Here is a 14,070-nt window from a genome sequence, read left to right as displayed (position 1 = left end):
AGTTAAGAGGGAGATTGATGGTGGCCCAGAATGTGAACAGTGAGAGGAAAACAAACTAACAAAAGAAAGGTAATACAATTTGTAGTATAGCTACGATATCATGATATAAAGACATGATGACTGGCGGGGAGGGAACATACCGAATGTTCCACCCGAAGGGTTTGAAATGCTATTGAGGGAGGTTATAAGTCCCGAGACGAAGTCGAGGGACTTATAACCTCCCAAAATAGCATATCAAAGCCTGAGGGTGGAACGTTTGGTACATGTTCCCAACAACAGAGACTCCAACCCAAAGCACCTTCTGATCTGGAGATTATCCCGCCTGAAACCCCTAGCAAACGGGAGACTCCATTTTGATGTGTACGAAGTGCGAAGTTCCTAGGTTTCTAGATGCTCTCTGGTGCTATCTAAGGCTTATTTTTTCAACACACGATAGCAATAAGTAAGAAATCCTTTCCAACGGGAGACACAGAGCCAGGGCGGGAGAAATTAAATCTCAAGCGGGAGAACGGGAGATTTTGCAAAAATGGGTTTTCGGCGGGAGATCTCCCGTCGAAAACGGGAGAGTTGGAGTCTCTGCAACAAGAAAAGTCATCATCTGTTCTATCATATGGGTTAGTCAAATTATCACACTTTCGTACGCATTACAACAATCAGTCATCTGCTTTTTCACATTGTATGGAATAGGCAAATTTATCATATCGATTGCGTGAAAAATATGATCGTTCAATCGTTTGTCATTGTTTGTTACGTGAAAATTTTTTCCCATGGGAGAACATTACAAAAATGTTCTGCCCATGGGCGAACATAACCAATGTGCCTCCATCACGCGACTGTGTTTAGCCAATCACTAACCGGTATTTGACTAACCCATTTAATATAACACTGAGCATTTCGGCAGAATACGAGTAACACATATCCATGTACATGTAGGCTACTGCAAATAAAGTGTACCAATCGTATGCATGTCTACTTGAAGTTGGAGTAATAGCAGCGTGTTCGCCCAGCCCTTTAATGATGGGAGTTTACTACGTCATAAGTGTTTCATTGGTGCATGGCAATGTAATTCAGGGCTGCCAACTCTCACTAATTGAGAGTGAGACTCACTCATTTTGGTCCTTTCTCACTCTAAAACTTTATTTCATTTGCATGCATTTCTATAGATCTCACTCATTTTGACTCCTAAATTATAACATTGGCCTATGGGAGTCTCACTCTCAACCAGTTTCCAATGTTGGCAGCGCTGTAATTTAACATAATTAAATCAAAACCAACCAAATTGATGATGAAATTATGTACAAACATCATCGCGGTGGCAATGGTCTATAATCCACATAATTTTTATGTGTTATCTCTCTATCCTTCTATGTATACTTATTACTGTACATTGTATATCCTTAGCTCTCCGTGATCCCCCCCCCCCCTCTCCATCTCTGTTCACACAGATAAAAGGAGAGCGAGGCTACGACAGGTACTGTATTCGTGCACACAGGAGTCTTTTTGATGATTCCCACAAGCCATACATAAGTACAGTGGACACCCGTTATAACGAAGTCCTCGTGACAGACACTTTTCTTTCGTCATATCGTAATTTCGTTATAACCGAACAAATCAACAATAAAAATGCATACCGTACAGTATGTTGCGACCTGAAATTTTACTTCGTTGTAACCGGAAATTCGTTATAACAGTGTTTGTCATAACGGGAGTGCACTGTATAATACCTGGTACAGTGTGGGGGCATCAGCTTAAATACGTGTACACGTCTAAACCATCAGGGCGCCAACTTCTGGTGTAATCATGGTAAAGATTTCACTTTATTTCATATTTCAAGGCAAAGACACTTCCGATAAGTTTTTATGCTTAATGTAACAAGTATAAGTACATGTAGTCATACACACGGATGTGACATTTCTTTATTTTTTCCTCGACTGAATCTATATATCACCCATACAGATAAATTAACAAGTCTTTGAATTTCTTGATCATACAAGATAAACAGTGTAGAAAGTCTGCTCAACGTGCTGCTCATCTCCGAAGAATTGAATACACGTGTGCAGAACTTAACGTCTTTCTTGTGGACTAGCTTTCACACTGCGGGTGTTTTCCCTAGGTCTGATGCGACATGTTAACCGGAACAAATACGTTTGTCCTTGAAGTGAGATGTATCACTGAATTACCCAACTCAAGGCGCATTATGTAATCACGGCAACACAAGTATCCTACATGTACATGTACCAAATAATGTATGAATCAAATTTTAAGTGAAGTTGGTTCTTGGTTGAAAGTGTGGTAGAAAGATAATCAGAAAGTCATTCACAATACAGTGGACTCCCGTTATAACAAAGTCCTCGGGACCGACAGACATCTTTTGCTATATCAAAATTTCGTTACAATCAATCAAATAGACAGTTAAAAAAATAGACCCGATCGGGCCCCATTTCATAAAACTTGTCATCAGTGACAAGTTGTCATAGTTGTGATAAGCTACTGAAATCCTTGTATCTGATTGGCTGAGAGCAAATTTGTCATAGAAATGTGACAGTTGTCACTGATAACAAGTTTTATGAAACGGGCCTCTTTGTTATAACCGTGTTCGTTATAACGGGAGTGCACTGTACACGTACAATGTACTGCTATCTCACGGTAGGGTACCAGCATACAACACCATATATCTGTGATTGAGTTAGCAAACATTTTGGTAAATAGACATCTACTGTATATACAATGTACATGTAATCATACTTTGGTCCATCTACTGCAGGTAGAGAAATATTGATAACAGGAGCTACAAATTTGTAATACCATACCAAACCCAGTCACATTATTAGCAGACAGCACATGAAGCATTGTTGTCAGGAGTAGAATTTGACTGCTGCTCTCAAATGACAAATGGTGACAAGCAAAATGCCATTCTAGCCTCAAGTTTACTTTGATAGATCATATTATATTTTCTTCATACATTGTAGTTGTCATTGTCTGGGGAAAACACATGGAGCATTAAAGTAACATACATGGACATGTAAGTTTCTTATGGTAAATCCAATGTGCATGAGACCTCTGCTATTCTGCTGTAGTAATTGCAGGTAAAGTTTGAACACCGAGTCGTATCTAATCCCATCTCTTGTATCTCTGTCAAATCAAGTCAATTCAATTTCTGTTCACGCAGATAATTGAAGGCTTCTGGCATAGACATACTATGATGTACATGTACAGTATTCTGTGTTCCTACAAATTTGCAGGAATCACGGCTAAGGATAAGAGACTCCATTTCTGCAAAACATGGAAATTAAATGTACATTGTACAACCAATTCGCCTGTTCACACAATGTTGAGAATGAACAGGTGGATTTTCTCAGCATTCAAATGCCATCAAAACATACTACATGTAGTGTATGTATTTAGCATTCAAGATTGAGTGAAATCTGAGCAGGGGAGAGCTATTATGATATCCACTTCTTCTCCTCTTACAGTGACAGTACTACAATTATGTATACCCCCCCCCCCACACTTTATTATTCTATCTTTCTTTCAAAGGTTAGCTCAGTTAATCTCATATACAGTGCAATCCCGAACACGGTTATAATGAAAATCCGGTTACAGGGGACTAAAACTGCCGGTCCCGAGGACTTCGTTATCACGGGAGTCCACTGTACGTGCTAAATCACAGACTAACGCCTAAATCATCCAAAAACAATGCCTTCAAAAGGACTGATTAATTTCTGTAGGAAAACTACAAACACACAGTACATATTGTATAAGCAGAAATAACATACAACGGTGTAGACACAATTCATTTCGATGTATTTAACATGACACTGGCAATTATCTTACAATCATACATATACTGTATAGCACAGAAGAACAGAAGGAAAACAAAACAGAACAAAAAATCATAAGGCGTATTTCCTGTTATTTTTTTTGTGTATTTGATTTAAACAAAATTGAACTCTACAATACATGAACAATCAAACAGAAATTCCATAGACATGTACTGAATTCTGAAGAAAGTTGTAAAGTTACACTCAAGGCATGAAATATCAAATGTAAAAGTGGATCACATGAAATGTACATCGTAACTATAAAATTCCTGCTCATGTCTGGAGGCTAGTGTCAGATCCTGGCTGTGACGTCACAAGACTCATTTGAGCCAGGATCGTCATTAGGGTAGGGCAAAAGAAGAGATTTGGTCCTTAAATCGAGGAATGTGAAAACCACGCCCTTGTAGCACGGAAGAGGATGTGGAATGTGTACACAACTGCCTGTCATGCAAATAATGCATGCACTATTTGAGTAGAGCAGGGTGATAAAATGCATCGGAGAGGATCATGGGGATTCCAATCTTCAGAATTACATCCTGCACACATACACACCACCTTGATATATGACTAGCTTACTTGCAATCAAGATAAAAATTGGCAATTTCCACGTAGAAAGTTTACGTATTGTAAATTGTTGATGTCAGACACCATTTCAAGAGGTCTCACAAAAGTCCAAATCTCTCCTTTGTAATCCTACCACCAACTGACATGAAACAGCCGTCTATTTTTGCAGTGGGTGTTTTGCAGGTCATCCTGACACATTAATTTCCTTGGATTTCATTGATGCATCCTCTATCACTAAATCTGACTCTACGTATAATGTTATACTGTGAAGTGTCAAAACAATATTTTGCAGTGTGCGCTATCACCTTTCAGAAGACCATCTTGCTTACTGGGTACTGCATGAACACGGAGAAGAAGACTTAATATTATGACAACTTTTGCAATCTACTGTACCAGAGCACACACATTTCCTGCACATGAAATATTGTAGTCTATCTTTATCCCAGCTGTGCTGGGGAAGCCTGCATTTAACACCATAAGCTGAGATGCACACAGACTTTTCAAAAATTGCAAAGGCATCACATTACAAGAATAAAGTTTTCAGTCTTAAAAAGAAATTATTTCAGGGCAGCATGTCAGGATTTATTTTTTTTTTCTCTCTCTCTAAATCACTTATAAAATCCAAAATAGAATTTCTCCTTGCAACAGACTCTTCAGCTAATTCTGTATGAGTGCTGCATACAATTTAGTAATGTACACGTAAATATTTATGCACACAAATGCTGTTCTTGCTTTTGCTAACTTTATAGAAGCATTGGCAAGTGGACAAAATACTCCTTTTTGGGATCAATGAAAGGTAAAATGTTCAGGTAAAAAGCACACAATGATCGTATCTGACAAACGATGTATGTAGACACCCACTGCAGAAATAGAACACATAAAAAGAGACATACACAAGCAAGATGTCACGAGATGTCCATTCAAACTACACAGTGTAACTACACAGTGTAACTACATGGTGTATGTCATAAGGATCTGTTTCCTCACGTCAGGTGATCAGCCCATTGTGACACATTAGTTTAGTGATGTTACCCATGATTAATAAGCTACCGGCCTGGGACATTGACTACCCATAACTGTAGTAGTACTTCAAATCAGAAATTTATGTGTGAATGAAACTTTTGCAAATTTCTCTTGACGGGCCAAGTTTTGTGAAAGTATTACTTTCAAAAAACTTGGCCCCTCAAGCTTAAAAATGCACACAAAGTTTTTGTCTACACAAAGCTTTGAATGTCAGTCACCAATTCACAAAAGTTTTATGCCGCGAAAAGGCTGTCCCTTTTAATTTGTGAAAGTTTAATGTTGTGAATGTTTCTGGTTTAACCACATTTTATAGACTAGTTGATCACTATTTATAAATTCTTTCCTCAATATGCCTAATATCCATTGGGAACAAATTTAGAGAGGCGATTTCCATGAGGATTGATGTTTGTTTGCATGGGACACCTGGTCAGAAGATTACTACCATCCAGAATTAACACGGGAACATAAGCATGAAGACCACTGTACACTCTAATTATATTCTTTCTGAATTTTGAATTATTGTTTGCAGACAAGGAATTATTGGGTTTGTTGGATTGCAGGTACCATGTGGCGTTACGCCATGGCATTGATTGCACAGGACTGATCTACAATAAATAACAATATCAACAAAAACAAGAAACAGATATAAGGACATCACGTGACGATCTGGTGGCTTGTGTACGACCTTTAACCTCATCCACCTCCGCTGAAGCCACGGCGGGCTGGACGAAAGCCTGACCCCTGACCTCCCCAGAGAGGATTGTAATCTGTGTAACAGAGAGAGAGAGAGAAAAGGGAGCCAGAGAAAATGGGCATAAGGTCATTGGAGAGTGTATACGACATTATAAATGATGTAATGCAATTGAAAGCTTTGAAACTTTTCTGTTCGGTGAAGGGTTTGGCTGATAAGTTGAGAACTCCGTGTGAATCTATCCAACCAATTGTAATGTCATGTGTTCATTCTTCAGGGCGTACAGACTGAAGTGATAAACATTGCATTTCGGTTGCATTATCATCATCACTATTTTGAATTACGATGGAGAACTGTCATAATTATCAGAAGCGTGGAAAGCCATGCTTTGTTGAATTTTATGGAAATGTAGCCATTGCCATGAAAGAGAGCGACAGGACTTCATCGTTCAGGAGGTCCTCATGACTAAAGCGATATAAAGCAACAGTGAAATGTTAGAAGCTACAATACAACCTGACATTTTAATTACATGAAAGACATTGCCATTTTAACTGTTATAACTATGACATCTCACAGGGTGCGCAATGGCCATGAAAAGAGGGACTCTGATGATTATCTGTATAAAAATATAGAACTGCAAAACTGATGACGACTTTGTTTTTAATATTAACACTGCATTATCAAGAGGAATGTTAAAGAGATCATAAAATTACTTGAGCAAGTTGTTTGTGTATTAGAAAACATATTAGGGCTGATCTGTGTAACAGAAATAGTTTACTTCATATCAAATTTTTTCATTCCTGTGAGTCATAAAGACAATATGGAATATCAACAGATGGCCAAATATCCAATCTTATGCAGTAATTCCAATTTAAAAAAAAAAACACAACCACAACAACAACACAAAGTCCACAGCATTTTAAATGCTGGTAAACGAACGGAACAAACTTTCATATAAGTTACAAATCATGAGTTTTCAATGAGAATTTGTTGTCTTTTTCAGGACATTCCTGTCATCTCAGAAAATACCACTTGTAATACAGTATGTTCCTGACAGTAACTTTCTGCCTCAATGGGCCTAACAGCCTTGGCAGGTATGATAATCATGAGGCATAATTTTGGCTGAAATGGTAAGGCAGATAATTAAGTACGTACTGTAAAACATGATATATTCGCAGCATGAAATTTTGGAGAATTGGGGCAGACAGCCTTTTTTGCTGCATGAAATTTTCGCAAATTGCTACTGGCATTCAATGCATACAGTGTAGACAAGAACTTTCATGTGCATTTAAATTTCGTGAATCTTGGCACTCGCGAAATCAAAATTCAGGCGAACATTCCTCGTTTTACAGTATGGATTTTCTCACCATCCCTTATCCTCTTTTTAGGTTTGTCTTGTTTCACTCTCTGTGCAGCGGTTCCTTCATCCTGTCACAAAGAAATGAGAATGAATAGTGCATTCATCATGCGTTACTGCTTGAAACAGCAATAGTTCCTTTCATTACAGCGCAGTCATACAACATACAAAATGACACTACAGTTGCTTGAATTCTCTCACGGGAGTGGGGAAACAACGTTACAACTGTTCTCTCATTGCCTGTCATTGTGGGTTCAAATGACATTGCTTTAATTGTTTACAATTTAAACAAGTACAGATAGAGAAATTTTTCAATGATCTTCTTAACCCATTCCTTGCGGGAACCTGGTACACAACGTTCCCAAGATGAAGACAAGAGTGCCTGCTTTAGTGACCTAAATTCATGTTTCTTTGTGTTACAATGTCCAGAAAAAATGGGTTTGATAAAAAGACAAGAGTTTATTAAATCACCATATGTTCTCTTTCTGTTGGAAAAATGCATATATGCATATCATTTACCTTTTTTTCTGATTTAGTTTGCACTTGTTCTGCTATAAAACTCATATGAACATGTACATAGCGATCAAAGCTGAGCTCAATAGATTTCTGTGTTCGCTGACACCAGTCATCCCACTGAGGTGCCTGGTTTTGTGTAGAACAAACGAGTCTGTGAGCCCGTCAGCGCACGCTCTATTCATACCTCGCATCCGATCAATATTTTCATTGTTCGATGGCACATGTACGTGTAGTTGACCATGGAAAGGGGATACATGTACTGCTTGACTGCTTTCGCACAGGAGGATTACCAACCTGTGCGTTCTCTGTAGACGGGCAAAAAGAATCTCGTTGGGGGGGGGGGGGATTTAAGGCACTCAGAGAATTGCAGAAGGAACGGGTTAAATCAACAAGTTCTTTCATGCAACATACAAAACTATTTACAATTTAAATACACATAAGGGCCCTTTTAATATGAAACTACTCACTGTGACACAGCATAAATACGAATGGCTGGAATGCCATGCACATAATGTGATATAATGCACATGGCATCATACATGGTTTATGTAACATTCAGGGGAGGGAAAGGGGAGAAAGAGAAAGAAAGAGGAAAATGGAACTGGTGAAGCAAGTATTGAGATGCAAGGTTGGAGGTAGGTTTAAAGGGTGTGTATAGTTCTGGTCAAGGCGAGGATTTAGCTTTTAACGTTTTGCGAGATATTCAGAAACCACTCTATGAGATGTCAAAGAACACGGAATTCTAAGGGGTATCAAAAGTTTATTTGATGAAAATCGGTTTTGAAATGGCTGAGATATCCAAAAACAAGACGAAACAAAGAGATCCTAATAAAAGGCGTGGCCTGTCGCCTTTTATTATTATCACTTTTTTGGATATCTCAGCCATTTGAAAACCAATTTTCATCAAATAAACGTTGACTCCTTCTTAAAATTACATGCTCTTTCATATTTCATGAGAGATTTCTCATTATCTCACTTAGGAATGTTCAAAACATGAATTCCCACCTCAACCAGTACTGTACAGTCCCTTTAACTGAGTTACCTCTGTAACTTTTTTCTTGGACTTGTAGCCTAATCCTTTCTGATGCCTCTCCCAGTCTTCAATCTCCTCCTTGGATTTCTGTTCAGCTTTCTGTGTCAAAAGATTCCATAAGAATCATACGTCACATTGCATCAATTGCATATCTCGGCAAACAGCAAATAAAATATGTTTGTACAGCATCATTTCCACAGAAAGTACTTTGTCATGGCAGAACTATATATGACAAAACTAGGTTTGACAAAATTATAAGATGTGCAGAACAGTAGGCATGATGGCTTCTAAACCAAAGATGTAATACATTTACTATCTATCGATTAATTTCACCTTTTAGGAAAAGCAATATCACTGGTGTCTCATGGCAAATTACAGAACTCCAGCGAAAAAGGAAATAAAGATGTAGAAGGACAAATGGCATTCATTGATGTACATACATTCAACTACTATCTGTGATTTACACATAAAAAAATATTCTTTCATTTTCTCTTCTTCTCTCTCTCATGACACTAAAAATGAGCTCTCCTTCAAAATTTATTATCCAAAATATCTCAGAAAAAAAAAGGCTTTATTATGCCTAAAACTTATATCTGCTCAATTTGTTTTTATCATTTTTCTTTCATTGTTACATTAATGTAAGATATCAGTTTTGAGTTGACACGTATGTGCATTGCATACGTGCAATAACTACAGCATGCCTCTTTGCACAGGCATAGCACTAGATAGCTGTATTTCAGTGATAATCTACTTCACCAACTTTACCTCTTTTTGTTTCTTTGCATACTCTTCAGCCTGTGCATCATACTGTGCTTGCAATCTTTCTCTTGCCCTCTCCATAGCCTCCTGCCGCTTCAGCACTTCATTGGCGTCTGGAGAGAAATCATTTCATGAATACAACAATATCATTCCTAACATTATTATCATCATCCATATTTCCCACTTCATATTTATACATTTAAAGGAGGTAGGATGTTTTATTTGTCCTTTTCTTTTATTAAAAGCTTTTTCTGGGTTCTAAGTTTGTGGTACCCACTTGGGTTAGCTGCGAGATCGCAATTACGATGTATGTGAAGTGTTTCACTCTTGATTTCGCAAGGTGTTGATCCACATTGACAAAGCATTTAGTCTTTTGTAGCCAAATGGTGGTTTTCACAGGTCCTGCCCCATGCATGACCACACCATCTCAGGCTCTTGTATCAGCCCTTATCTCTTCCATTTTGAAATAATAAGCTGTAGGTGCTTGAGTGTGAAAGGTCTCCAGGTCCATCACCATCCTAAAATGAAGACTCTGTAACCCAGGAAGATTGGGAAAGAGGTTTGCTTGCATTTGCTTTTAGAATTTCACAGAAAGTGAGACTTACCGTATCTTGAGTATTCATCCTCCTGTTTCCGTTGCTTTCTCCATCCTTGCAGCCTGGTATCCAGCCAGCTGTTGAGGTACACCAGACCGATTACTCCAAACAGAATGTACCAGCCATAGCTGGCTACAAAATCTGAGGCTGTGGGAAGAGATACATGTACATTTTTAAACAGTCACACATTGTGTATGATTCATTCAAGTATAGCCATATTAAATTTCATTAAAACTTTACACAGCCCTTTTTTTTTTTTGCCACTCCACTAAATATATGTACTGTTCACCACTAAGTTTGGAAAGGGTATGAAACAGCGTTCAATACAATTCTAGACCTGATACAACACTTGTATAGAGCTTCTCTAGCCACTATCGCCAGAATCAGGCCATTCAGTTGAAAATATCAATAAATTTTCAATGAACATTTACTGACTATCATGTTATTATTTGTACACAGATGACAGTCCAGCGTTACCTTAACTATACACAGCCCAGTCGCTGCAGGTACTTGTAGCTGTATTAGCACAGCGTACTAACAGCGTCTGGTCGGGCTAGCGTTATTTATGGTGATGTGGTATAATCGTGATATAGTCCCCACCGCTCCCCCACCGCAGTCCGCGTGCACCCGTGCGTTAGGGTTAGGGTATAGGGTTAGGTAGGGTTTTATTTAGTACGGACACGCAGCGGTGGGGTGCCGGTGATGTTCGCCCCAAAATGTTCATGTTGGCACAGACTTTAAATTTGTCAAATTCTAGTGATTCATAAAGTTCTTCCATCAAGATGTTTTCATTGCAACTGATTGCAACCAACATTTACCAATGGCCTAGATCTAGGCTATGTATTGTTACCATCACCAATGTCTGATCTGAGCATCTACACTCGACACGATTGTTAGAGCTATTTTGTTACAATGTTTTAGTAAATTACAAGTGCATGCAGTGGCACACATGTAACTGCGACCAGCCCGTTTGGGATCCCACAGACACAGTACACCTGTACAACTGTGTGATACGGAGTGCCCCGGCCGGGTTAGTACGTACAGTGCCAGTGCAGCCAGCCCCATCCAGGCAGTGGCAGTTCAGTGATGATACAGCCAGCCGGACCTAACACTTACAACAGTTGTTGTAGTTATATTAATAGACTCTACATGTGCAGCTTACTTTTATCAGGAAGTGGTGTACAAGCTCCATTGTACACAATTGTTAGCCAACGCAAGCAAGCTATCAATCATTAGAGCAGGGCCCCATTTCATAAAAGATGTTTAATATGGCATAATCATTATAGCCGGATGCCAACTCTTGCTGGAATGGCAACTTCACGACTTCCAATAAAATAGCAACAACCACTCAGCAGTTGATGAGGAAGTTGGATTCTTTTCGTTACCATGGCGATTGCCATTCTAGCAAGAGTAGCTATCATATCAACTTTTTATGAAATGGGGCCCAGATACTGTATTACCATGATTACATGTGAGACGATTCACTAATTTTGGCCTAGCTGTAGCGGGTTACTCAGTCAGCTCAGCTGCTGCTATTAAACGCTAAACCGTTACCTGCTGCAAAGCCGTAGGACACACTCTCTGGAGTTGTGTTTCCTTCCTCCTCATTCAGCTCTCGATGCTCAAAGATTCCCGACATTTTGCGATGAAAGTTCAGATCTGACTCGCTAGAACTGCATCTTAATCTTAGACTGTAAATCTGTCACATAGGACCGTCGGGATCGGATAAGTGTGACCTCTAAATTGCTTTTCTGACGAGTTGTTGTCACAGGCCGCATGCACTTAATTGTACGTAGCGTAGACAGCTGCAGGACCCTACTGCAAACAATACGTGTAGAATGTTCCTTATGATGTTTACAAACGGTTCGTTGAACGCGGCTCATTCGCTCCGCGAGAAAAGCTTGCTGACCCCGTTCGTTTCTGTGCAAAGTCCCAAGCATGACGTGTTGTTGATAAGTATAGTGGCAACCTCATTTCCAGAAACAATATCGGTCCTCATTGGGGATTACAGTCATCTACATTACACTGTACCACCATTATTCCCCAGGTAAATTCCAATAGTCTACCCAGGCCTCCTCCTCCTCCTTCTCCTCCTCCTCCTCCTCCTCCTCCTCCTCCTCCTCCTCCTCCTCCTCCTCCTCCTCCTCCTCCTCTTCTTTCTTCTTCTCCTTCTCCTCCTCCTCCTCCTTCTTCTTCTTCTTCCTCTTCGTCTTCTTCTCTTCAACACAGTATTATTATGCAAGTTTACTGCAAGTGAGAGTCAATAAGTAATACTTATTTTTTTGTTTATTTTACTTTTTTAGATTCCAGACAGCATGTCCTTGTTGGTTGATTGGCACTTGAATAGCTAGATCATATGTACTCTTAAATGTATTGTAAATTCTACTACTCTTCCTATTTTCAAAGTCAAATCTGTATTTAGTTGATCAAGAAGGCCCATTGGTTGCCTTTGTACAATTTAATGTATTAAAGGACGACTCCACTCTCTCGTGTGGATTGAGAAAATGCAGCATTATTATTCGAACAAATCCGAAGTTTGAGGAATTTTCGTTCAAAGGTTATGAATTTCTGTAAAATAATCATCCCTGCGCAGTCCCTGCTGGGTGTGAGAAGACTATGTCCCATGCGTATAGAACGACAAAAGTAAATTAGAGAGAATTTCACAAAATCTATTTTTTTTTTTAAACAAAAGGTGCACATTTCCTCGACTTGTCACAGGCGTGTGAGATTACTATTATCCCCCCTGCTTTCTGAAAGAGACATGTATAAATTTTTATTCCATTGTGGGAGAAAAGTGAAAATATATTGAATCTTCTTTATATTTCTTGAAAATGTATCGTTCTTCAGATGTGTCATTGACTTATTTAGGCGAGACTGCATGACTGTGTCGTTCTAGGCCTACATGTGACATTATAAGCTGTATAGTATTATCTTCTCATCCATCAGCTGTAACTGAGCAGAAAGTCCAATAATAATATTCATAACTTTTGACGGCGGATTGTCCGATTTTCCTGGAAACTTTCACTGATGCATTCTACTATTATTGCTGCACTTACTCAATCCACAAGTCTATGAAGGTGAACTTCTCCTTATAAAAGTGATATTCAGCTTCAACAGTCATGTTTTGTATAATTGTTATTCTTTACTTTCATGTGCACATATAGGAATATTTGGTATGGTGCTTTTTTTTTTTTTTTTTCTTGACTTTAGAAATATTTTCCTGCCAGCTTGTAGGGCCGTTCAAGTGTTATATCGTTATTGCATTCGCTATTATCCCAGGATAGTGACTGCACTAGATATCATGAGCAAGTATACTGCATGGACTATAAATTTTGGATTTCGGGAATTGGTCAGTGAATGAATTCGCGGCTTTGGCGCAAAACGAACTGTATTCTTGTTACGCATGATAATAATTTGCGATTGATTGTGATATGCCAAACAAACAAACAAACAAACAAACAAACAAACAAAACAAATATAAGAAAATGCAGGATTTATGTAATCATAACTTCAGGAATATTCCTTGTTATGTTTCAAGTGAGGATCACTGTCAGGTTTTATTCCAGTTTCTTCCAATACAGGTCCTATACTCTAACTTGTAATGGAGTCACTTTAAAAATCGGTTCCAAAATGGCACTATAGATGGCGCTAGCCCATCTAATTGCGATGAATCTCTATTCATACTTGACTCTAATCAAGAGTTATGTTAC

At 38.7% G+C, this 14,070-nt stretch overlaps 1 protein-coding gene across 1 annotated transcript; it reads right to left on the bottom strand.

The window, feature by feature from the left end:
- Window positions 1-1,401: 1,401 nt before the first annotated feature.
- LOC140229826 (selenoprotein S-like) lies at window positions 1,402-12,160 on the bottom strand. The gene is made up of 6 exons (XM_072310056.1): window positions 11,915-12,160; window positions 10,370-10,507; window positions 9,771-9,877; window positions 9,015-9,104; window positions 7,467-7,527; window positions 1,402-6,175 (listed from the first exon to the last, which is right to left on the bottom strand). The coding sequence occupies exons 1-6, from the start codon at window positions 11,997-11,999 to the stop codon at window positions 6,102-6,104; spliced, it is 555 nt and encodes a 184-aa protein (XP_072166157.1). The 5' UTR covers window positions 12,000-12,160; the 3' UTR covers window positions 1,402-6,101.
- Between the last annotated feature and the right edge of the window lie 1,910 nt (window positions 12,161-14,070).

The sequence above is a fragment of the Diadema setosum genome, chromosome 6 (genome assembly GCF_964275005.1).
Source record: "Diadema setosum chromosome 6, eeDiaSeto1, whole genome shotgun sequence".
Lineage (NCBI taxonomy): Eukaryota > Metazoa > Echinodermata > Echinoidea > Diadematoida > Diadematidae > Diadema > Diadema setosum.
The sequence above is the reverse complement of the archived record's forward strand: the minus strand, read 5'-3'. Positions and strand labels throughout refer to the sequence as shown.